We start from the raw sequence: 23,504 nt of genomic DNA on the forward strand, positions 1-23,504 counted from the left end.
GAGCAGACAATACTCGTCGATGTTACGGGCTTACACGAGTACAGCGGTAGAAGGAGAGAAGAACGCGTCTGATGTGAAAAGCTCAATTCGATTGTGTCATGTGACACTCTATTTCACGTGCTGTCTGAAAAGACAGATTCGGCTCTGTTTGCGCCGGAAGAAAATCCACCCATGTCCACCACTACCACCACCACCACCACCACCACCAACCATCCTGCCGGTGCGCACTTAGTCGCGCAGGTTCTCGACGGCGCCGCGTCGACGAACCACCCGATCGACAAACGCCTCCTCCGAGCGGTTGACGACGACCGTCGACCCGGAGAACTGCCGAGGGCGAGTTCTCGGGCGACAGATCGTGTCGTAGCTCGGAGCCGGCGTCACGATCGGGTTCCGGCCAATCTTGCTGTCGTCGAACGAGCTCATCTGGGCTCGGATCCAGTCGTTGTGGTCTTGTCGGAACCAGCGGGCTCGCTGCTCCAGGCGGTCTGCTCGTTGGCGCTCCAGGCGACGGGTCCTTAGCCAGTATCCAACAAAGGCGGCGATGGCAATCGCGAACAACCCCAAAATGGGCGCGATGATTGCGGCAAGTTTCTGGCCGTGGCTGAGCGTCTTGTGCTCGCCAGGCTCGGCGCCGGTGCCGTTGGATGTAGCTGTGGTGAGAGGAGTCGTGGTCGCAGAAGTCGTCGCTCCAGGAAGATCACTTGTGGTTTTGTTTGCCGTGGTATAGCTATTGTTTCCGGTAGGAGTTGCAGGCAGAGGCAAAACCGTGATCGTGGTGACAAGAACAGTAGGAGTGATCGAAGACGACGAGGTCGAAACTGGACCGGCAGTGGCAGTGCTGCTCTCTAAGGCCGTCGTGGTACTGATGCTGGTAGCTGTGACAGTGGTGATCTCGACTGGGGGCGCGGGCACCGGAGCCATAGCAGAGCTTGAGAAGATAAAAGTCGACAGAGTGAAAGGTAAACCGGCTGGCGCAAGACTCGGTGGAGGTGCTGCAGTGACTGGAGTCGGAGTCTTGGTGGGTAGATTGGCCAGGAAACCATCGCTGCTGGTCTGGATCGACCCGTTCAGCGAGGTGAGGAAACCAACACCATAAAATGGTGGAGGATCCGCGGTCTGGAAGCCAGCACCACACAAGACAGCGACGAAAAGTGCCGTGATCAAGGTTGCGATTCTCATGATTGCTTGTCGAAAAGTGGTGGATGAGTTTTTCCGTGAGATGAAGATCCTGCCATGACCTTGTCAACGCCTATACACACACGCTCTTATGAAGGTGAGGGAGACTCACTGTTCGACTCTGTGGTCTTCTTTGTCTTCTGATCTGTCGGGGACACCACACACAAACTCTTCCGTATCTTGGTGACTTGCTCGCAGTTCGAGGCAAGTAGAGGTTGAGAGATTGGTAAGATTTGTGATTGAGGTTGTCTGTGCTTGAGCTGTGATAAAGGTCAGTGACTTGATATCACCCAGTTGCAACAACACGTGAATGAGATGGTTCAGTGACACCGTTTCAGATAGCAAGATCTGAAATGTCACTGAACAGGAGAAAACACTGCCAAGGGCACAGTCAGACACGTACTGGATGGACTGTTGTCTTGTCAGAGCAGTTCAAAACTGTCGCTGTCGTCCAGGTGATGATGATGTTCTTTGAATAAAGGTTCTTCGTGTGAGAGAGGTGAGCTGGGAGATGGCGAAGAAGGTTGAGAGTGAGAGAGAAAAGAATTCAAAGAAAGATCAAAATCCGACTCAGAGCAGAGGGCGCCGGCAGGAAAAGTCGTGCTAACGAGGGCGACGGTAGTGAAGACGATCATGGTCTCGGCGCTGCACTGAGCGCCGAGACCATGATGTTGTCGGCGACCGGGGTGGACGGCGCGGTGCGCTTTATATATACATTTTGATTTTGCAAAAAAAAAGGACAGTGAAAAGAAGATTTTCTATCCAGGAAATCAAAGAGCAGATATTTAAGTCACGCTAAAACCTGGACGCCAAGCGGCAGTCGCCAGTGAGGCCCATGGTTGTCGTCTTCACGCACTTTAGAATACATACTAACAAGCTGTCAGTCTCAAAGGAAAGTCGGCCGAAGGGTTTGTCTAAACTCACAGGGATGAACAAGTATGGGACTTGTCTCTCATACTCCTCCCAAGCCTTGCCGTACTTCTTCCGGCATTTCTGGATATCGCGTGTGGCTCGATGAATGATCATTGCCGTGAAGAAGAGAGGATAGAACCACGGGAAGGGGGATCTGAATCCCGTCACAGCTCCCCAAGACAGAGCAAAGAAGAGATCACAGGTGTAATGGATCTTCCTCGCATAGCCATCTGCAGAAAAAGCTGTTAGTTGAGGTATCAAGATGGGCCCGAGACAACTTACACCAGCCATCCGCAAGAATCGTTCCCCCATTTTCCGATACGATGACCTTTGGGTTTTCGACCGTCTGCCAGGGTAGCTGTGGGAACGCTTTTCGTGTAACAGCACCACCAGATTCCTTTGTTCGGAAGCGGTTCTTTTGGCTGTTTGTGGTATCCCAAACCCAGTAAACAAACAGGTATGCCACGAACAATACGCCAAGCGCATATTTGTTCCACACATACGTGCTTGGGGCGTGGTTGGCCAGGTAGATGGTGCAATGGCAGTAGGTCAGGGGCACGCCAGCCATGTTCCAGAAGATCAGCATGAAGCCCCATTTCTCAAAGTACATATCCCAGGTCGGCACGATGAGTTCTTCGCCTTTACTGCACGCATTTGCGTAGAGAAAGTGTGCCATGAGCAAGATTCCGACTTCACCAGACACGTACCCGTAGAGCTCGTATTGCCGTGCTGCCGTTCCTAACGTTATCAGGAACAGGATGTACCATGGCATGCGAACCTCGAAGAACATCTTGAAGTCCAGAATTCCAAACATGCGGGGGTTCAGCTCCGCGCCCATGAAGAAGTCGTACATCAGATACCCCGTCATACGGTGCTGCTTGCCCCGATAAATGGCTGAGGCATATGCAATGATTGCCACAGCGAAGCCGGAAATAATCGCCACAGACATGAGCGGGCCAAACTCGTCAATAATGGTGTAGAGCTTGAAGAGGCCAGAGAAATGGAGGCAAAGGGCCACGATGATGGTTGCCCACCAAGACCACATTCCACTGCAGTAATAGTCCAATCTGAGTCCGTTTTCATGAGGCAGCGGTTTGCCCTTGGTCCAGATTCCCGGCATCAAGCAGTAACACGCGCTTTCAAAGATGCAGAAGGTCCAGTAAATGACCCAGGCTTTTGTCGAGGGCCATGCACCGTAGTACGCCATGCGAAAGAGGCCGTAGAGGAATTCTTGTAGAGACTCGCCCTCTTTCGGAGTCGGGAACTTGCCATCGTAGTATGTTGCACCGATCCACATGTAGTACATTAGCAGCGGAAAGCCGACCATCATCGCAGTTACTCCCCACGGTCCTCCGAATTCAAAATGTCCCGATGAGTCGACCTTGGGATCCATTCCAGGTCGCCATCCGTCAACCAATTGCTGCTCCGAGTTGACCTTCTCTTTGCTTTTCGTCTTAGTCACGTGTCCATTTTCTCTCGGCTTGATATGTCCATTGGCCTTTCCATTTGTTTTTTTGGGCTCAGCTCGATCGACGCGTCGCGACGGAATAGTGTCCGTGTCGTTATCGTCCGAATCTTCAACAATTTGGCCTTGCACGCCATGTTCCTCGACAGTAACAGGGGCAAGAGATTTACGCGGTCGAGGCTTGCCATAAGTGCCCGGTGTTTCGACATAGTCAGGCCGCACTGTTTTCCTGCCCAGGATTTAGCAAAGGGGGTTTCCCGCAGGGGGGTTTTAGGTGCGGATAATGGCCTCACTTGGGCGTTTTCCCCGCTTGCGTGCGGGTGACTGTCATGCTGAAAAGAGTGTGCGCATTAGAATAGACCACAAGAAAGAGCTACTATACGCGACAACTAATGAAGGGGTTGTAGCGATGATGGTGGCGAGTGATAAGTGGTGGGTGGTACGAGGCGGAATAGTGGGAAGGGGGTTTTGGCCCGTTGGGATTTTGTGTTTCCATCTTTGTCTCCGCACACATCAACATCCTTCCCATTCTGTCCGTCCAACCACGTGCGGAAGCCACTCTGGTCTAGAGGACTTGTTACTGGCACCGTTAATTATGCATGTTATTGAATTTCTCTCCTTCGTATTCGTCAAGTCTGACGAGCAAAAAGGACGAGGGCTACGCACGAGTGTGACCCCGACGCGGGTTTACGAGTCTCCTAGGCTGGTATGTCGTCTGAGCAGCGGCTTCGACGGTTAATTGATTTGCAGCTATATACCGTGCTTAATTGTGTTTGCAAGCTCCTCATAGCCATACATATATATAATATATACATAAATGCAATGAAGAGCATCGCTCAAAAAAAGTGATCACCAATGGTGAAAGATCGAAAATTCAAAATCGGCCGCTACCTGCTTCCTATGTATGCTATGGGAGGACGTATATATGTGGTATGTGGTATGTGGTAGGTAGATAGATAGATAGATGCCAAGATCGGGTCGTTCGTTACCTATTGTCCTTTTCTTTCCCTCTGCTCACGTCGCAGGGGCCAAATCTCAACAAAATGTGTGTTTGGCCCACGCCCAAAATTCAAAAAAAGCAATCCGTTATAAACGCAACGCACGCTTTACAAGAACAACCCGCTGATCGCAACGGCAGCGCAGATGACCACGCTCAGCATAGTGCCGGGCAGCTGGCTCTGGGCAGCAGTGGCACCGCCCGTGAAGGGGGTGATGCTGATAGGTGCCACGGGAGTGGAGGACGCAGACGAGGGAGATGGTGCGAGCCATCCGCTGTTGCTGCCTGCGGAGGTGGTTGCTGCTGCGACGGGGGTACTGGCTCCGTTACCAGCAGGCTGTGAGTAGGTCCAGGTCGAGGAAGCAGCGGCGACTGGAGTCTCAGTGCCGGATGGGTGCACGGGCGCTGCTGCTACGTCTGTGGGCCGGACAGGCACAACAGTCTGGGTCATAACGGCAGTAGCGGTGGCCTCGGGAACAGTCAAAGTCACCGTAACCACGGTGGGAGCGCACACAGAGCAGACCGTCACTGTGGTGTGGAATCCCCGGGGGCATCCGTCGGCGTTAGTAGGCCACACGAATGGTGCAGTGGTCGTGGCTGCTGCAACAGGGACTGTGGTGGTGTAGTGGTACGGATGCGTCGTGTAGCCGTTGGGGCCAATGTCGGTGTATACCGTAGTCCACACGGTGACTGTGTACTGACCAGTTGCGCTCGTTGTGGCAGACCAGTCTGCCCAGCTAACCGGCGCGCTTGTCGTTGTGGTCTTCGTCGAGGTGGGATCAACCGGGCTGCTGCCAGCGGAAGTCCAGTCTCCCCATTGCCAGCCGGTCGTGGATGTGGCAGAAGCGCTAGAAGTTGTTGCAGGGCTGACATAGACCGACGAGGTGGACGAGCCGTGGCCCAGCGAGTGGCTATATGAGCTGGTGGTCACAGCCGGCGGCACAGTGCTGCTTGAAGTTGTTTCGCCAATGGGGCCGAGAGTGTGACTGTACGTGGTTGTGGTCGAGCTGCTTGTCGTCGTGGTTTCACCAATGGGGCCAAGCGTACTGCTGACGGTGGTCGTAGTCGAGCTGCTTGTGGTTGTAGATCCACCAATAGGTCCAAGCGTGTTGCTGTAGGTGGTTGTGGTCGAGGTGGATGTGGAAGACTCGGAGCTGGTCGTCGTAGATCCACCAATCGGTCCGAGACTATGGCTGTAAGTGGTCGTGGTTGTGCTTTCAGATGTGGTGGTTGGAACAGGGGACGACGACGTAGTGCTCGACGTTGTTACGGCCGGAATCTCGGTGGTGGTTGTGGTGGTCGAAGACGAAGTCGAGGTCGAGGTGGGGGCAACCACTTCGCTAGTAGTGGTTGTGGTGGTTGTGGTGGTCGTGGTGGGAATTGGCGAAGTCGTGGTGGTTGTCGTGGTAGTAGTGGTGGTTGTTGTCGTCGTCGTCGTCGTCGTCGTGGTGCTTGTGGTTGTGGTAGTGGTCGTTGTCGATGTGCTCGTCGTCGTTGGCGGTGCGCAAGAGAGCTTGCCAAAGATATCCTTGATGTTGGCAGCATAGCTCTTCCCGTTCTGCTGGTTGTTGTCCGAGTAGGTCGCCTCCCAAAGCATCACACCTCCGAATAGAGACTGATACGTGCTTGAGCACGCATACTGCTCGATCAAAGCCTGGGCTTGATCCAGGCTCAGGTAATGGTTGGGATTAGCGGCGATGTTTGACGCGGGCAGACCCAAGAACATCTTGATGTTCTGGTTCTTGGAGTTCTGCTTCAGCCACTGGGCCCAGCCAAAAGTGATGTCGGCGGCAGTGTTGAGGGAGCCTGAGCTGAACAATGATGCTGCCGAGCACGAATCGGTGTTGTAGTATTGGACAAATCTAGCAAGTGTTAGCAGTGAATTCTCAACAAGGGGGAGGAGAATCAGGGTGTGGTCCGTACACATAATCGATGATGGAGTTTTTGATGGCGTCGTCGAGATGAGCGTCCGGCACAACACACTGTGGTGCCGACGAGATGATGTAGCTCTTGGAAGTGTCTTCCTGGAACCGGACTCGCAGTTGATTGACCAGGTCGGCGTATCCGAAGTTGCTTCCTGACTCGATATCCAAGTCGAAACCATCGACGACGGTATTCAGGCCAAACGGTCGGGGGTAATCCACCAAGGTAGGATCCTGGACTGGACCGAATGCACCCCAAAGAAAGTCGGCAAAGTCCTTTGCAGAGTCTGAGGTGGCGATGAAGTTTCCAGACTCTGCACCGCCAATCGAGGCAAGAATCTTTTTGCCCATGCCCTGGCAGATGGCGACATCAGTCGCGATTTGACCACACGACGTGAAGACATTGGTCTGGACACCCTCTGGCGACTTCCAGGTGACACCGCCACAAGCATTCCCGTAGTTCGTTCCCGGGCCACCTGTTTGATCCGGGAAGACATTGACGAAACCGATGGGGATGATGTCCATGGTAGTATCCGCGCAGAATTCGGCCAAACGTTTCTGGTTTGGTCCTTGTCCCTATAACACGATCAGCCCGGAGTCCCACGCGTACCCCCCATATGCCTTTTCGCCTCACCCAGTAGACTGCCAAGCTTGGTTGAGACGGAGCCCTCTTTGCGACAGCGGAGCGTGCTCCGAACATTGGTGTTGCGATTGTAGATGAAATGAACGCCGCCGTGGCCAGCAAGCTGGCGGCGAACATGTTGGAATGCATGATGTAGCGTTATCCTCGTAGGACGAAACAAAAAAAAAGAACGAATTGGAAGAAGCAAAGGGCCAAAAAATCACGCAGCGAAGGAGTGTGTGGGCTGAAAAGGCCCGTTAAGGAAGGACTGGACGCAAGCAATAGCCTGCAAACGCAAAGGTAAACACTGTAATGAATGGAAGCGTACAAGAGAGAGGGAGAGAGAGAGAGAGAAAAGGAAAATCAATAAATCATAAAGTCAAAACGCGACCCATATGTATTGTATGAGATCTTAGGCGAAAGCGTCTGTACCATTCCCCTCTGCGACGAGGCGCCCTAGGAGCGGATGATCGAAGGGCTATCCACCCATCAATCTGGAACACCCTTACCGTTGGATCTAGGCCCGAAATTGGGGACAATGAGAGTACCATACAAGGAGATTCTGTCCCTTTTGGGATCTAACACCATCGAAGCGCTTCTGAGGTGACATTCTTCAAGGATGAAATCGAGTCCGACAAACAACCCTGTGCGAGACCGAGGGGAAATCAGGAGGATTCTGATGCCTTCGGGTGGCTTGAGGAGGAAGGGGGCGCGAGTTTGAGGATAATACCACCTGGAGCCGCCTCACGATCGGATGGCGTAAGCGGCGAAAGCCTCTCAGATGGATCATGGGCGTTGTGTGAGCGCAACCTTTTTGCCGGAGGTCACCAAGTTGTTTGTGGCATCGACATCAAATCTCCTGGCCAGGCGTGCCAGGCTCTTCATGTTCAAGTGGGTCTGGCCATAGCTATAAGGCTGATAGATCATTGGCCCCAATCGATAGCTCTACGTGCCAAGGTTCAAGCCAGGGGCGTTAGCGCTGCCTATCTCAGACTAGCGCGTCTCCTTCAGGGGCAGCTGGCTAAATGGCACAGCGACTATTACTTGGATCCATTTCCCCTGCAACAGATCCAAACACCGGCTCCTACTCTCACGGGTACGAATACGATCGGGTCTGGAGATCTGTGGCTGCACTTGACCATATTCACCTGGCCACACTTTGCGCCATAACAACAATATTAAGGGACAAAGGTCAGCATCTGTCCCTCGTCCCGCGCCCGAAGCCCTTTAATAAGGAAAACGGCAAGGCCGAGAACCCTGACCACCCCGCAAACGACAGGAGGAACAGTAATACATGAATTCATGTGTCAAGCAGAGGCTTTGTCAGAATGATCTAAAAATGGTGTCTACCTATAAGAACGAACCTGGCGCCGGAATGAAATTGCCCTGTCGAGCCGAAATGTTTTCTGAGGCATCCCAGATTCACACATTATTGCTTTGGGGGCCAAGTGAAGCGAAATCATCAATAATTGTCGCATACGAGCACGACCTCGTCAACCTCTATGGGAGTCCTTCGCATCTGGTCGTTCAGGTCAAGTCAGCTGCTGACGGTTCAGAGAGGAAAGGAATCATATTGCAAGGCGCGCCACGCAGGCCAGAGTGCTCCCTGCAATTCTGATTTATAAATAATGAGACAATGATCCCCTATCTCGTGAGACCTGTCGTCCATGGCAATCCGGTGAACGTCAAGGAAAGATTGCGCTATCCTCGTCACCAGGTCAAGGATGCGACCGCAATGACACAAATGCCATCGAGTCCTCCCTACCTCGCCGAGTTGACATGTAGTCGCAGATCGCAGGTGGAGCAGTTGATCGTGACGATCGAATGACGAACAGTATCAGATCCTTTAATCATCACAACGTGGCCGCCGATCTTCACAAACACCTGTTACTAATCGGGTTCGAAAACAAAGAATAACAGAGGCAACGGCCGTTGCCCAACCAACCCTCCTTCACTGCCCTCTTCCTCCACAAAACTGATGTCGTCTTATAGATGGGATCATCCCGATCAGAGAGGTTTGTCTCTGTTGCGAAGGTGTTCTGTGCAGTCCCTCATTAATACTGCCGTCCCCCTAGTGGCGGTTGTTGGACTTTGTTTCGCTCAGACATTGGAGACAAGCTACACTGACAAAGTGTTTAATCTGCGTCTCATGTCAAATCTAAGGCGGTGACACCCCCCCGGTGATGCGATCGGTGCCCAACGCACGTCATATTCTCATAGTCGGAATGGTGATGGTTGAACCATGTCCTTATGCTCAAGTGATCCCAAATATGACCTCGAGTAGGGTATGACAGGAGGTAATAAACGCAGTACCAAGAGCAGGCCGTGTGCTGAGCGACAACTGCCTATGTCTCGCGAATTGCCTTCGGATTTTGGACCCTGGTTCCTCCGGGAACGATATGCCTGTACCGGAGTATGTACAAAAGTGCAGATCAAGCCTTTTGGGAAAAGCGCCCCCTGGAACCTCCCTTTCAAATCGTAATGTGCTCCGATCAAATATGTATTCTGTAGTACTGAGAAAAAATGCAGCAGGACTATACTCCTGCTGACCAAGGAAATGGGCACCTTTGAGAAGATGCTCCGATGGTTGTCTACTTCTCTGGAACGACATTCTCATGAGCAAACTCCTCGCTGCTGGTTTCGCTGCCGACTTCCTTAATTGGACCAGTAAATTTCTTGCGAGCTCGGAGGATATAGTTGACGGTAGCACAAATCATGACGAATCCGAACACAGGGGAAGCGTAGTTCATATTCTGTCCAGTGACAGGCAGGAAAGGCGGAAATGGCAAGAAAATGATGAGGAAAATGCAGAATGTGACTGCAAGAACGTTGACGGGTAGGCCGAATTTGCCCATAGTCCAAGGACCAAAATTAATCGGGTTGGAGGGATTGTATCGTCGGATTGCGAACATGACGGTCGGGATCGCATAGGAGAAGTAAAAGCCCAGTGTTGTTAGGGAGATCAGGGCATTGAAAGCAGTGGTTGACCCAATGTTGATGAGAGAGAGGAGGGAGACAGAGACGAATATCGAGAGAACAGCGTTCGTAGGACATTTGTTCCAAGGGGTAATATGCGAGAAGAAGCTGGAGAACGGAAGACCATGGTCTCTTGCAAAAGCCCAGATAAGGCGCGAGACAGATGCTGTGCACCCAAAGAGGTTCATAGTGAAAACAATGATAACACCAGTCATCATCGCCGTTGCCGCTTTCTGGTTGTCGGTGGCTTCCAGGAAAACAGCAATTATAGGGTAACCAGTAGGCGTCGCGAAAACCACATCCGTATCGGTAATGGCGTAGAGAATCGTGATGATATATGCAAAGCCAGCCAATCCATTGATTGTGACTGACCAAATCATCGCACGAGGAATATTGAGAGGAGCGTTGTACGCTTCCTCGCTCATGTGGACGACCGCGTCTACCCCGGCGAGCGCAAAAGCCGGGGTGAGGAATCCAATGCAAAAGCTGACACCGTCACTGCTCCAACCGCCGGCGTTGATAAAGGTACCCCAAACATCTTTGTCGCTGGCCTTTGTGCTAGTGGCTAGAATGGCGATAAAAACGATGAAGAAGAATAACACATGAAGAAACCCTCCCAAGGTCTCCCACAGCGGCAGAAATTTCTTGCCATAGGTGTTTCCCAGTGCGGCGACCCCGGCGAACCCAATCATCATGAGTGTTGCGTGCCACCTCTTCGCTTCGTAGCCGGAATAGTTGAGGATCGCTACCCCCTGAATCATGGTTGCGATCAAGTAGCATACAGACGCCACAGCTGCGACCCAGCCGGTGATGGTGACCCAGCCTTGAACGTAGCTGATGATGGCACGCCATTTGACTGGTGAATGCTCAGCACTCCAATGATACTGGGCTCCAGCAATTGGCGAACTAGGTCGGCAATCAGCCAGTCTTTCTTTCTTTCTCAACGGACAATCCAAACACATACATAGATGCCATCTCAGCGAAAGAACCTGCGATGCACAAGGTTCCCAGAACGGACACGATAAATCCGTAGACGACAGAAGCAGGCCCGCCGTTGCTATAAGCACCAGCGAATAGAGCACTCGTGGCTTCCCACGTACACAGAGTGCATGCCGACATACCCAACAATGCCCAAAAATTCCATTCCCTCTGTAGCAACAGAGTCAGCGGTGTGCACCAATAGAGACTTTGTGGTGCTTATCCCACCTTCAGCACCTGCTTCTTCCCTGCTGCCTCCAAAGCAGCAGCATCTGAGATGAAGGCCGTCATTTGGGCGATAACACAACGCTATGAAGTGGAAAGACGTGCAGAACCCAAGTGACAGCAGGCACAGCGTGCAAGAATGGGCTGCGCAGATAGAGGCATATGAGAAGCCATAGGTGCGCGGGAGCCACTGTACTTAAAGCTTGCTTGTTCTCGTAATGGGAGCATGCTATGGCATTGCACTCGTAGCGAGAGGACTATTGTTTTCTCACCCCAGCTTAGCGAAGCAGACGCGAAAGATGTGAAAGAGCCAGGGCATGAGGTTAGCCTATTTCCCTTCACATCTCGCCCTCGCTGACATGCCGCACATGTGTGACTGTGAAGGGGTTCACGCTCCGGGGACCCATGTCCTGAATGAGGTTCCCCACAGAGTTCGGAGTAATAGACAAGTCAGGCAGCTTGGTCTGCTCCCGCAAATTCTGTCCGACAAGTTGAACTCGAGATTATTCGGCGTTGAATGACATGCTTTGTCACGGCAGACCTATACAAGTTGTAGCGTAAGCTGACTCGAGTGGTGTCAGACTGACCATGGAATGACATTATCACAGGTCTCATGGAAGGTGTGACGCCTCCGCCAATAGCAAGCACAACTTGAGGCGCGATCTGCATGGTGCGTTCTGCATGGTGCGTTGCACACGGAGGTGGTGGTCCCTGCTGTGAAAATTGGTACAATCATTCGCAGCGGCCCAGGTTGGGGAACGACTATCCGGGCCGTTCAAGCCTCTTGCTGGTGGCCCTACTCGTGTTAGTTGTTAGAGCTTGTCTTGAGGAAAGTGATCGCCTTCGATAAGCTTTCCTCAATGTTGTTAGGTGGTCAAGTAGTACAGCACTGTCAAGGAGTGTAGAATGCGAACATCAGGGACACGGTGGAGACAACTTACCCTCCCAAGTTTGACTTGAGTGAGGAATAGAGACTTCAGCATTGCCGATGGCGCACAAGCATCTTGGTGTGAAGACATGCATATTTTAGTCGACAGTCAGTAGCGTTGGTTGCTTTATCTAGAACCAGGGTATAAACTCCAAGGTGGGAGGAAAACGCATCAACTTCTGAACCTGGCGACCAAACTCACTAAGCATTCAAAGCTAAGAGAGTGCATACCGCGGACCCGAGTGGGACCCAGCAACTGACAGGGAAGGATGTCTGTTGGTGCTGCTTGAGTACTCGGTACCTCGTACCACGTAGCATTTTGCTGTTGCGCATTTCCAGCGAAGTGTACCCACTAGACGCTCAAACGGACATCCCTCCCTTGTTCTGTCCGGGAGTTTTCCCACCACCATCGATTTTCTAGACTTGAGACACTCCCCGTCCCCTGCTCCGAGCCCAAAAAGCCCACCGGAGTCGAGGTTTCAAAAGGGTACTCAGTATATTCGGACGAGAAATAATATTACCCCGAAACAAAAGAGTCAAAGTGAGATGACCAGGGGTTCATCACATTGCCACGAGATGTGTTATGATTGTGTGAATGAGTCCAATCACAAAATCGTAGGGCGATGGCCATCTGTGGACGCTAAGGCATGTCGATCTTTTGGACTTTTGGTAGGTGGCGCTATTCCGTGGCTGCACGTACCAGTCGTGCTTGCAACGGCTTGAATGTCAAGAAAAGGAAGAGAGTGGACTGTGAAGAAACGAATACATTGCCATCCCGAGTCTGTAACTGGGATTTATGTAGATAGGCACATACGTAAGGTTCGAAGCATGCGCTTAATGGACAGAGAGTGACGGAGCGGAAAAACCATCACTCCGACTACGGCGAAAATCACCGCCCTCGCCGCCCTCACCGCCTTTACTTTTTGATCCGGCAGAATGTCCCGAAATTTTGTGGCTGCAGATGTAATAGCCTCAAGACTCGAAATGAAAGCCTTGCCCGCAACGATAGGTACGAGGTACTTGTCGCCGTCCAATTCCTCCCGTAGAGGACTTCAATATGGCGGTGCCTATCGATGATCTCACGGCAATTTTCAAGGACCTTGGAGCTCTAGAGCGGGAATTTGCCGAGGTCGAGCTCGATGCCTGTGAGATGATATATCATTCCAGGCCACCGCACACGCTGATTTTGCTACAGTGCGAAGAAAAGAATATTCCTTACGAACCCTGTACACCAAAAGGGAAGCTCTATTTAAGAAGATCCCAAACTTCTGGCCAACCGTGTTTGGCTTCGGACCTGAAGACATCCGACGATTCTTCGCTCCAGACGACCTTCCTCTACTTGCTTCTATCGAGTCCGTGTCCGTCGACCGGTACGAGATCCAATCCGAAACCGAAGGCGAACCTCGCAGCATTCGATTTACCTTCCACTTTGCCCCCAATGAATTCATGGAGAATACGACTCTTATCAAGGAGTTTGAATTTCATCCCTCTGGAGATGGACCGGGTAACCTAATCTCGACGCCGGTTCCGATTAAATGGAAGGGGAAGAAGAAGGACCCAACACGCGGTCTCCTCGATGCCGCCGTTCAACTGTACAATGCAGAAGAAGCGCTGAAGCTCAAGCAAGGTGACAAGGTCGTTGATATCGTGGATCGAGAGGCGCTGTGGCAATATGAGAAACTCCGAGAAACGCTAGTTCAGTTTGAGGAAGATGAAGGCGACATTCACCAACCAAGCTTCTTCTCTTGGTTCGGTTTCAGGGGCGCGGTCAACGCTGCGAATGTCAAAAAACCAGCTGAGACAGAGACTGGGTCCCAGAATGAGGAGGATGACGCCAACGAGGACGAGCTCGAAGAGCTACTGGACGTCGAGATTTTCCCTGCTGGGGACGAAGTAGCTACCGCTTTGGTAGAGGACCTCTGGCCAAATGCCATGGACTATTTCCTGTCGGCTAACAGCCAAGATGACGAGTCTGACGATGACGATGATGAGGATGAAGATGACGACGAAGCTCCGCAGTTGGTGTTGGCAGAGGAAGATGACGACAGGCCGCGCAAGAGGGCGCGTAGGGGTTGAAATGTCGAGCCCGCTCGTCTCGATGTGGTGGAGATATCGCCGTCCATAGAAGGAGCTTGTCAGAGGCTTCTGCTTTCCCTGGGGGTGTTCACGGATGGACCCAGAATCTTGCCTGGAGAGCCATCTGCTTCGTCGGGTTGTGTTCGGGCGTTTCCTGCATCCCTTCATCTTCCATGCTCCCCCGATGAGCATCGACCAGATGACCCTTAGGTGTTCTGGTTGGTTCCAGAGATTATCCAACCACAAAGATCAAAATGGCACGATCCTTTTAGCTTTAAATGACAATTACTAGAATCAATAATATCACCAAGACCACAATCAGCACCCCAATGCAGCAACTGCTCACACTGTCTTCGTTCCGTCTGATCACTTCGCCCACCTTCTTCACCCCGACACTCAGCTTGCCACCTACCCGGTCGGCGAGGGTGTCCACCTCGTCCAGCAAGGCGCCTTGTTCCTCTAATTCACGGCCCATGTCTTCAGCCTGGCCCCTCAAGACGCCGACGCTCTGGAAAACGCCGTCGAGCTGTTCGTCTTGTTCTCGCATCATCATCTCTTGCTGCTGAGCCTCAAATGCGCCATAGGGATCATCGTCATCTTCATCGTCGTGATCGTCTTCGAAGGATGAGGGATTGGGTAGTCTCCCATTCGGTCCTCTTGTGCCGCCAGCGCCGGAGCCGGTCGTGGTGGACGCCGAGTATGCTCCCCCAGCGACATGTGTATCTGTAGTGACGTCTTCCAACTCCCTCCTCATCCCGTCCACCTCGTCGCCCACATCCTTGACAAACTGCCTCCTCCGCTGCACCTCCGCGACATCTAGGCCGAAGCGGTACGGATCCGACTCGACGGCTTTTACGCTGTCCAGCAGATCCGCGAGGTCTGCCGTTAACGTCTCGAGGTTCGTACGTAGCTCTGAGCGTGACTGCTGCAATTCCGGGGAGGTGGCGGACGTAGACAGCGTGCGGATACGGAGGTAGCTGGAGAACAAGTGCCGTGTACTTTGGAGTGTGGATTGCACGTCGGTTTGCACTTCGAGGAAAGGGTCGGAGGACGGAGGATTCGCCATTGCGACAAGCAGGCGTGCGAGTCCAGGATCAGGGAGGGAGGGCGCAGACTTCACGGATTCGAGGGTTTCACTGTCTGCTCATTATGGGAAGTAAACAACTTAGCGAGAGTCGTGCTCGCTGGCGTTGCGACACCGTTGTACCTAAGTTTCCTTGAATGACATTATTGGTGGAAACTCTCTTTGGAGGTGGTCCGCCGCGACAGCGTATGACTTCCCCTGCCGCAATCTAACGTCTTTCTTCGATCGCATACCCACGAGACATCAAATGGGATCAGGGTCAGAATCAGGATTTACATTGTCCTATTGGTATGCAATATTGTACAGGTCCTGATAGTTCCGAATAAATGGTACAGCATGAAGGCAGCGCCGCTTTGCGAGGCCCTTCATCGTGGATACAACTCCATACTGACAACATTGTAGCACTCTTGTCAGAGGCTGCTTATTCCTGCAACTGATCATACATGATCAAACTTCTTCTCGGCTTATCGACCACTTTTTCACGCAGGCTTTCCACCGTCCTCTCCACAACCGTTGTCAAGTTACTCAGCTCAGCCTGCAACTGATTTCCCAACTCCGCATTCTTGACAGATTCAATCTTCAGTGCCCATTCCATCGAGTTTTGGATCGGCAATAGTTCCACCAGAGCGAAGTTCTGCTCTATTTCTGTCGATTGCTCGAGCTGGGTAAGCCGATCTTTGCTGTCCAGGTGAAGCAGCTTGGTGGCGTAGTTGGCGACTTTCCCCTCCTGATCCTGGCCAGCATAGGTGTGCACTGCCCTTGCAGCAGCCAGCTCCAGTAACACCGCCAGGACAACCGGATCTTTCCTGGCATCCACTTCGCCCTTTGACAGTTTGCCGCCACCATGCACTTCGTCTTCAAGCATCCGAGCAACATATTCAGCTCGCCGCGAAGCTGCCTCAAGTTCACCGCCCTTGAAATTTGCCAAAACCACGCGATTGTGGAACCCTAGCATCAACTCCTTCGCCACGCCCTTACGTGACAGCTTGACGCCCGTTTCGGCCGGTTTCTCCGCACAGCGTAGAATGATCCGTTCTTTGCCCACTTCACAGGCTTTGCGTGTTACTTTCTCGTAGAAACTAGAGGGAAGATTGATTTTTGCCATGACTAAACCGTGAAGGAACGGAGGGAGGTTGTTCCAATCTGTATCGTTGTGATTTCCTTCAAGAAGTTTTACTAATTTGACGATACTGCTGTGAACATTTGGCTTGTCAAAATAGTGCATCGGTTCCAGCTTGATCTCTTCATCATCGTCCATTGTTACCGTGACCCCAGGTTCGTTGATGAGGGTCGAATGCCGCGAGGCCTTGTAAATGAGATCCCGGTGGTGATTTTCCAGCGCCGCTGGCATAAAGACTTTTTGGCGCCATGTCAGGAGGAAGTCGTCGAACTCGGGATTGGATGTGGGATTGAAAGCCGGTATTACTTTAGACTTGTAAGCACGGGTGTTTCAACATGGAAATATGGCATCAATGTCGGCATACCTTTAGGTCTCGAGCGCGTGGTGCTGAATGGCCGCGTCGACTGCGTCCAGCTCGAACTGTAAATATTGCGTCGACAACTTCGACAGACGTAGAGGAAGTTTTGACCGGCCTGCGCCATTGGGTTGATCACACCTTCTCGCAACGTGCCTAAGCTGAGCTACCGTGACTTTCTGAACGGATATGACTGTCCGTACCTGCGCAACGATCGAATCTCAGCAAAGGCGCTTTTCCGCAAGGACCAAAATTCAATTCGCTCCACCTTCCTTTTTCATCGTCAATGAAAAGTGACTGCGACTGAGCTCCGACATCTTTGTGGAAATGAGGTTGCTGAACATTGCACTTTCATAATCTGCCATCCAACATGTCGAAAAGTGTTGCCTCCCGCATATCTATATGCTGCTGGCGATCTCTGTTTCCAGAGCTTCGACCGCAGCATTTCCGCCGGACAATAGTCACGCTACAACGCGGCCCAGTCGAGAAGCACGAAGTCCCGTCCGATCTCCCGTCACAGTACTGGTCTCAATTACCGGAAAGATTCAGACCTGATAGAGGTGGATATTTCCAAGCATTTAGTTGATCGACCAGGGATGCTGACAGGTTTCTTAGGGAAACGAGAGATAGTTATACATCAAGCACCCCGATCCGAGACCGAAACCTGCAAAGATCCAGTCTCTGTTGTGGACAGCCGACAATTGACTCTGTTGGATCCTACGGGGGCTCGGGCGAAGCTGTTCGACAAAACCAATAAGGATCGAGCCAAGGTTGGGGATATTCTGCTTGCAACCTTCACCTCAGGCGAACCAGTCTCGGGCGTGATTCTCTCAATCAAAGGCTCGGGACCTCACACGTCAGTTCTACTGCGCAACCACTTGACAGGAATAGGAATGGAAATGCAAATCAAGGTGCATAGCCCGTTGGTACAGAGCATGGAAATAGCCCAGAGAGCGCCGAAGAGAAAGAGACGGGCGAGAATATACTACCTGAGGAAACCAGAGCACGACATAGGAAGCGTGCAGAAAGTGGTCGACCAGTATCTGAGGCAACGAGCCATGTTGACTGGTGGAAGACCATCAAGCCAACTGGGACGGTCGAGAACGAAGAAAGGGAAGAGATAATCTGTGACATTGGAGCCTGATTGGAATTTGTGTATTGGGTGAGGATGATGCGGTAACACGCTTCTGCTGTGCCTCAGATTGGCTTCAAACTTGTAAGAAAACCGTGAATGTGATATTTTCTCCTGCAGAAATTGACTTGATGAGATTGTACCACACGGCTTGGGCTCAGGCACATGCAGCAACGGTTATTTCCTACCTTATTCACAGCTCAGTTTTCTCTCACTTGTTGCTGAAATCGCCTACTACAATTCACCTTGGGTTGTCACTCAGTCTTCCAGGCAACCGGCAGTGATATCTCGTCTTCATTGTTGTCACTAACTGTGACTCCGGACGTCTCCATAAATACCTCTTCAACACCCTCTCGATTGCTCCAACTCCTCCCTTTCTCCTCTTCTCTTTCCACACTGCCTTTTCCTCTTCCCTTGCCATTCGGTCTACAACGGCACTACAGCATGAAACGTCCTGCCACAACAGCCATGTCGACTCTTCTTACTCCCACATCTGACGCTACGTCTACGACGTCTCATGACAAACTCCTTGAGCGCCTTGGGAGTTTGGAGGTGAACGCGGACCAGACTATGAACCAAACAACCTCCAATATTCTCAGACAAGTCCTTGACCTCATCAAAACCGACGAGACACTCAGACGGGACTTGAATGTTGCCTTTGCCCGTAACGAGTCTGATGAATCTTCCCGTGGTGTTGGCAACTCCAGTGGTTCAGATCCTCCAAGTGAGTTTGATCCCCCAGCAGCTTCAAGTTGCTCTGATATTTCGATGCTGATTTACATAGTGGTTCCTATCGACCCGTCGTCCGAAGCAGCCGAGACTCCTGTGAAGATTGAAGCAGCTGATGGGGTCGCATTTGAGGATCGCGATGAACGAGCCTCAGTTGCTGACTCAAGGTAAGTCACAAGATGACGGGAAAGGTAACTGAGAAATCAATAGACTAATTGATACTCTGGTAGTCGGGTCTCCAATCGATTCACTCTCCGTCCTATCCGTGTCATGGTCAACAACACCGAGTACTTTGTCCACGAGGATATTTTCAAAGCCCTGTTCCCATACCAAGATCTCCCAGAACGCGACGGTGTCTTCGATCTACCAGACAATTACAATGAGCCATTCGTCGCAGCACTTGATTTCGAATACAGTGGAAACAATGATGCCCTTTATCAATATCTCATGGCGGACGATCTCGAGAGCCTTTGCGAATTTGCAAAGGATTATGGGAATATGCCTCTGATTGCCGCAATCTTGCAGGTCCGTGGAGACGAGCTCTTCAATCACGGTACTCTGGAGTGGGTTTCCAAAATCTACGGCTTCTTTGTCGAAGTCCCAGCATTCAGAGATCACTTCCGAGGTTGCTTGAGAACGGAGCTCTTGAGACGACACGGTCATGGTTCGTCCCACTTTCTCGTCACCTCAGTCGTAAAGACACTGTCTGGTGTCGACACCGCCATGGAAGATGTGTCTATGGTGCTTCACGACCTGTGGGATTCAAGCACGGAAACAGCGCATTCCTTGCAAGCCCAACTCGACGCTCAAGATAATGTTGAGAGCAACTCGGACAACAACAATGACAGTGGCTGGAGAGATGCTGCGCACAACGGTGGTTGGGTCTGTAACGACCAAAACGATCATCAGGCTGTCAACCAGGGAAACAATGACAATACGGACACGGGTGTCAAGTCATCTGACCGTTGGCCCATCATCTCTGCAGCAGACCCTCTTCCACGAACAGATCGACCCAATACGACCAGCACATGGGATATGCACCCTCCTTCACCCACGCAACCTCCCCCGGCAAATCCTGACCCGCCTCACCAATGCTTCTGGGAGCATGCGACCTCGCGTCACCTCACCACGCCGGCGTTTTTGCCTGAGCCGCCTCCAGGTACTTCCAGCTCTGACGCAGTGACCGCCGACCATGCGACCCGTTTGCAGAAAACCTCCGCTCTCGCGCGTTGCATCAACCACTGGGTCAACCAGCAAATGCATGGTTTGTGGTTCGAGGCTGCGGCTGTCGCTACCGGAGTCGGGTGCACCGTGGCAGAGGCAGGAGCTGCCCTCAGAGAACTCCTTGATATCACCGTGTACATGGATAGCGTCAGCCTTGGGGATATTCGCTACCAATCTCTTTCAGCCAAGCCGAAAGTAGTCCCGTTCAGCACCACGTTCGTCGGGCGTTGGACGACCTAGGAATTTGACGTCGACCTCGCTGGTTATGTGGTCCATTGTTTTCGTGGATCAAGCACCTCTCGACGTTCGTCTCAATGAGGCTCATCTGGAGCGAAAGGCCATCTTATCCTCCAAACACCATTCTCGTGGCGCTTTTCTCGACGATACACACGGAGTCACGAGTAGATTGCAAGCGGCACATTTCCGTCCAAAAACAACAAACCCGCCAAAAAAAAATGAGAGAAAAGGCTTCAAATCTCACAAAGAAAAAGTCCCGGAGAGAGACAGAGAAACAAACCGAGCACATTTCCTTCCCCCCCCCCCCCTCTTTCCCCTTTCCCCTTCTTTTCGACAGCTCGACAGCTCTAGCGAGGTCAAAAGGGCCAAAAGCAGCGAGGTATTAGATATCTGCCAGAGGATGGAGCTGGGGGAGCGCGAATCCGAATCCAAACTCGAAACGAAAAAACGGAGAACGAGAGACACAGGATTCTGGACCGGGATCTGATCTGGACCCGGAGCTGGAGCAGATGGGCGACAGTGGCTAGATAGATGATGAGCACCGACTAAATAGATCCGTCAGCTTTGAAAAGTCAACCTTGAGCTTGAGCCTGAGCATGACCTTGGTGTGGCAGTGGATGGGCTGAATGCAAAAGCGAATCAAGTTTCAAAGGCCACGTGCAACTTCTCTGTTCTTCTGTTGTCTAATCGTGATCGTATTCATTTCATTTCATCTCATTTCATTTCGCACTAGCAATCATTATCTGGCCGTTTTTACTTTTCGACATGTGTAATTTCGTATCTTCTGAACGATAGTATCTCTCAAAGGTCGGCTCAAATCCGTACAGCTCCGCACAGCTCAGCTCAGCCCAGAGAATCCAGCCCGCTCCTTGACGATCTTGACACCATGTAGCGATAGTGGTTGAATCCATGTAACCCAATGTATTTGTTGAATGGGTTTCCCTGACGTGGGAGGACTCCTGGTTGATAGATGTCGTTCCTGGGCGTGACAGAGGAATGGTAACTGGCCTGACCTGGCTCAGAGCAGAAGCAGTGTGTAATCCTCGTCGACTTGCACATGGGTGTTCTCGAGTGTTATCTTCCCACCGACCACCGCAGGTCCCTTGATCGTCACCTGTATTGTTATTAGTCAAGTGGTCAGTAAAGAAATCTTTCAGAAATGATATGAAAAGAGAAAACATAATATATTGCAGACAAGGAAGGGGATTAGCATAGGGAACGCAGTGTGCAGTAAACAAGGGAAATAGGCCCCTCTCGGACATACGGTTGCTCCACGCGGAGTTCGCGATCCCATAACTGGCTCTTCTCCAGTTAAATTGACCTCGACGCTACTCAGCGGAGCGCCGACGCAACATACTTTATCGCCCTTGTCGCGATAGTCGAAGATGTTGGTCTGTGCAATCGCCCCTGCGACGAATGGACTCGTGAGGGCGTACCCGATTCGACATTTCAAGTGCGTGCGAATACTGTGCAGTGTCGACGACGACAAACGAGTTGATACCGCTGCGGTGATTGATTGCGGGATCAGAAGAACGCGGAGATGCGAGAGGGAATCGGAGGTGGAAGTCTGCTTTGTGGGCAGATTCCCCTGCTGCAAAGTGCGTGTACTCATGAACTTCGACAATCCGCCCGGAAGGGTTGTGCTCGGGTGAGACAAGTATGCTTGCACGGTCGGTGGGGAGGCGAGCACAACTGTCGGAGAAGTCTGCGAGGTGGCATGAGTGAGGTCGATTTTATCTCCAGAAACGGAGTTGAGAGACAATGTCGCATTCGAGTAAAGAGCGGCAAAGACCCAGCAAAGGGTGTAGCTGTCAGTTAGAGGTGTGGTAGGGAGCAACGAGTCGCTCGGACCGAGCTTTTGAGCGCGTGGCAGTGTGGCGAGAAGGCCGGCGGTGCCAGAGATGAGGTTCTAAAGGACGTCTTGATTAGTACCTAGAGGTTCAGCTGGCAGATGAGGCGTGGTTCAGGAGGGGAGAAGGCCACGATAAGACACATGAGGGGAGCTTACTTCGGAGGTATACTTGATCAAGTCAAAGCCTCCACTGGCTGTCGGACAGAAGACTGACACAGGCGGCACCTGAGAATCTTTGTCCAGCGGCAAAACCTCCGAGTTGGAGGGTCGCTGGTTCTTCTGCACAAGTTCCTGCCACGAGCTGACCGCAAAGCCTTCGGGGGAACCTTCTGTCCATTCCATGTGCTTGTTGACTGCTCGGGTAACCCAAATGATGTTCTTGATGCTTTTGGCGGCGGCAGACAGGGATTCAAGGTCCAATGTCCCGGCTTCAGCGATCAAGTGGTCGGCTGACACCTTGGAGAGAAGCGAGTTGAGTTTGTCAGGCGGAAGTCCATATGGGAGAAGGATTGTCGAGAAGCCATAGAAAGAACCAGCTGTTGGTGGACGGTAAGAAACTCGACAAAGAACCTAAAGGACTTGCAGGAATTATCCAACATACCAAAAATAGAAGACAATAATTCGACCGAGTTGGAGAGACAGACTGCCACAGACTGGCCGTTGTTGCGCTTCACGTATTGACCGATGACATTGATTCCCAGCGTCAGATCCTCAAGATTATGGTCGATGACCTTTTCCAGGCCAAGGACCGTCACAACTTTGCCTCTCTGGCCCGTTGGATTGCCCTCTTCATTGACCGCGCCACGGACTGCCGCCCTCCAGATGTCCCGCAGATCTCCAGGTCGGCCGGAACTCCACTTTGGAGTCCCTGGATCTTTTACGCCCAGCCCAGCACGGAGAGGATATCCATGGGGAATGTCGATGGCGCGGTAGACGGCCGACTCACCTGATTGGCGAATGGGGGCGACCTGTGCCTGCCTTGCTAGCAAGTAGGGGTGAGTATCTGGATCACGACCCGTAAGAATCGGGTAGATGAGGAATACTGCGAGACCGAGCGCAAGGACGGTCGTCCAGATGTTCCATGATGAAAAGAACTCGGCAATGGTGCTATCAATTCGCTCTGCTAGGCCAGTTTCCGACATGATGGACCAAGTTCAAAAATGGGAATGGGTCGAGATGTCGTTGATGGATGTCTAGAAGATTCACAATGTCGACATTGGAGTTGAAGTTCCTCCGAAACCGCCATAAGATTCTTGGCCTGGTTTCTCTTGCTGCTTTAGCGCGATTGGCGGCCTTGTCTAGCCTCGTCCAGCCTTGGCGTCTTCAATCGCGTCGTTGGACTTTGTCATTCTAACCATATCTCCTCACATATAGAGAACATGTCACCTCGAGTGGGCATCCGCATCGCAATTCATTAAGTCTAGCGATCATATTCGCATATTCAACCTGCCCCATTCATCATCCAGGCTTTTCCCTTTGCTTCCAACCCTGCAC

General features: G+C 52.0%; 10 protein-coding genes across 10 annotated transcripts; 3 read left to right on the forward strand and 7 right to left on the reverse strand.

Annotated features, from left to right (window-relative positions):
* Window positions 1-228: 228 nt before the first annotated feature.
* On the reverse strand, window positions 229-1,179 carry Z517_06265 (uncharacterized protein; the record flags this gene model as incomplete). Its single annotated transcript, XM_013428005.1, has 1 exon — window positions 229-1,179. One exon carries the CDS (start codon window positions 1,177-1,179, stop codon window positions 229-231), a length of 951 nt encoding a protein of 316 aa, XP_013283459.1.
* An 854-nt stretch (window positions 1,180-2,033) lies between these two features.
* Z517_06266 (uncharacterized protein) lies at window positions 2,034-3,884 on the reverse strand (the record flags this gene model as incomplete). The annotated part of the gene is made up of 4 exons (XM_013428006.1): window positions 2,034-2,045; window positions 2,101-2,318; window positions 2,371-3,782; window positions 3,847-3,884. 4 exons carry the CDS (start codon window positions 3,882-3,884, stop codon window positions 2,034-2,036), a joined length of 1,680 nt encoding a protein of 559 aa, XP_013283460.1.
* Window positions 3,885-4,659: 775 nt separating this feature from the next.
* On the reverse strand, window positions 4,660-7,232 carry Z517_06267 (uncharacterized protein; the record flags this gene model as incomplete). Its single annotated transcript, XM_013428007.1, has 3 exons — window positions 4,660-6,412; window positions 6,474-7,048; window positions 7,107-7,232. The coding sequence occupies 3 exons, from the start codon at window positions 7,230-7,232 to the stop codon at window positions 4,660-4,662; spliced, it is 2,454 nt and encodes an 817-aa protein (XP_013283461.1).
* A 2,453-nt stretch (window positions 7,233-9,685) lies between these two features.
* On the reverse strand, window positions 9,686-11,339 carry Z517_06268 (uncharacterized protein; the record flags this gene model as incomplete). Its single annotated transcript, XM_013428008.1, has 3 exons — window positions 9,686-10,976; window positions 11,035-11,219; window positions 11,277-11,339. The coding sequence occupies 3 exons, from the start codon at window positions 11,337-11,339 to the stop codon at window positions 9,686-9,688; spliced, it is 1,539 nt and encodes a 512-aa protein (XP_013283462.1).
* A 1,919-nt stretch (window positions 11,340-13,258) lies between these two features.
* Window positions 13,259-14,277, forward strand: Z517_06269 (uncharacterized protein; the record flags this gene model as incomplete). The annotated part of the gene is made up of 2 exons (XM_013428009.1): window positions 13,259-13,346; window positions 13,397-14,277. The coding sequence occupies 2 exons, from the start codon at window positions 13,259-13,261 to the stop codon at window positions 14,275-14,277; spliced, it is 969 nt and encodes a 322-aa protein (XP_013283463.1).
* Window positions 14,278-14,551: 274 nt separating this feature from the next.
* On the reverse strand, window positions 14,552-15,343 carry Z517_06270 (uncharacterized protein; the record flags this gene model as incomplete). The annotated part of the gene is made up of 1 exon (XM_013428010.1): window positions 14,552-15,343. The coding sequence occupies one exon, from the start codon at window positions 15,341-15,343 to the stop codon at window positions 14,552-14,554; it is 792 nt and encodes a 263-aa protein (XP_013283464.1).
* A 439-nt stretch (window positions 15,344-15,782) lies between these two features.
* Z517_06271 (uncharacterized protein) lies at window positions 15,783-16,963 on the reverse strand (the record flags this gene model as incomplete). The annotated part of the gene is made up of 2 exons (XM_013428011.1): window positions 15,783-16,786; window positions 16,846-16,963. The coding sequence occupies 2 exons, from the start codon at window positions 16,961-16,963 to the stop codon at window positions 15,783-15,785; spliced, it is 1,122 nt and encodes a 373-aa protein (XP_013283465.1).
* A 243-nt stretch (window positions 16,964-17,206) lies between these two features.
* Z517_06272 (ribosomal protein L19) lies at window positions 17,207-17,960 on the forward strand (the record flags this gene model as incomplete). Its single annotated transcript, XM_013428012.1, has 2 exons — window positions 17,207-17,396; window positions 17,452-17,960. 2 exons carry the CDS (start codon window positions 17,207-17,209, stop codon window positions 17,958-17,960), a joined length of 699 nt encoding a protein of 232 aa, XP_013283466.1.
* Window positions 17,961-18,436: 476 nt separating this feature from the next.
* On the forward strand, window positions 18,437-20,161 carry Z517_06273 (uncharacterized protein; the record flags this gene model as incomplete). Its single annotated transcript, XM_013428013.1, has 3 exons — window positions 18,437-18,692; window positions 18,753-18,864; window positions 18,928-20,161. 3 exons carry the CDS (start codon window positions 18,437-18,439, stop codon window positions 20,159-20,161), a joined length of 1,602 nt encoding a protein of 533 aa, XP_013283467.1.
* A 1,015-nt stretch (window positions 20,162-21,176) lies between these two features.
* Window positions 21,177-23,152, reverse strand: Z517_06274 (uncharacterized protein; the record flags this gene model as incomplete). Its single annotated transcript, XM_013428014.1, has 4 exons — window positions 21,177-21,272; window positions 21,423-22,067; window positions 22,167-22,546; window positions 22,612-23,152. 4 exons carry the CDS (start codon window positions 23,150-23,152, stop codon window positions 21,177-21,179), a joined length of 1,662 nt encoding a protein of 553 aa, XP_013283468.1.
* Between the last annotated feature and the right edge of the window lie 352 nt (window positions 23,153-23,504).

Source organism: Fonsecaea pedrosoi (assembly GCF_000835455.1).
Source record: "Fonsecaea pedrosoi CBS 271.37 unplaced genomic scaffold supercont1.4, whole genome shotgun sequence".
NCBI lineage: Eukaryota > Fungi > Ascomycota > Eurotiomycetes > Chaetothyriales > Herpotrichiellaceae > Fonsecaea > Fonsecaea pedrosoi.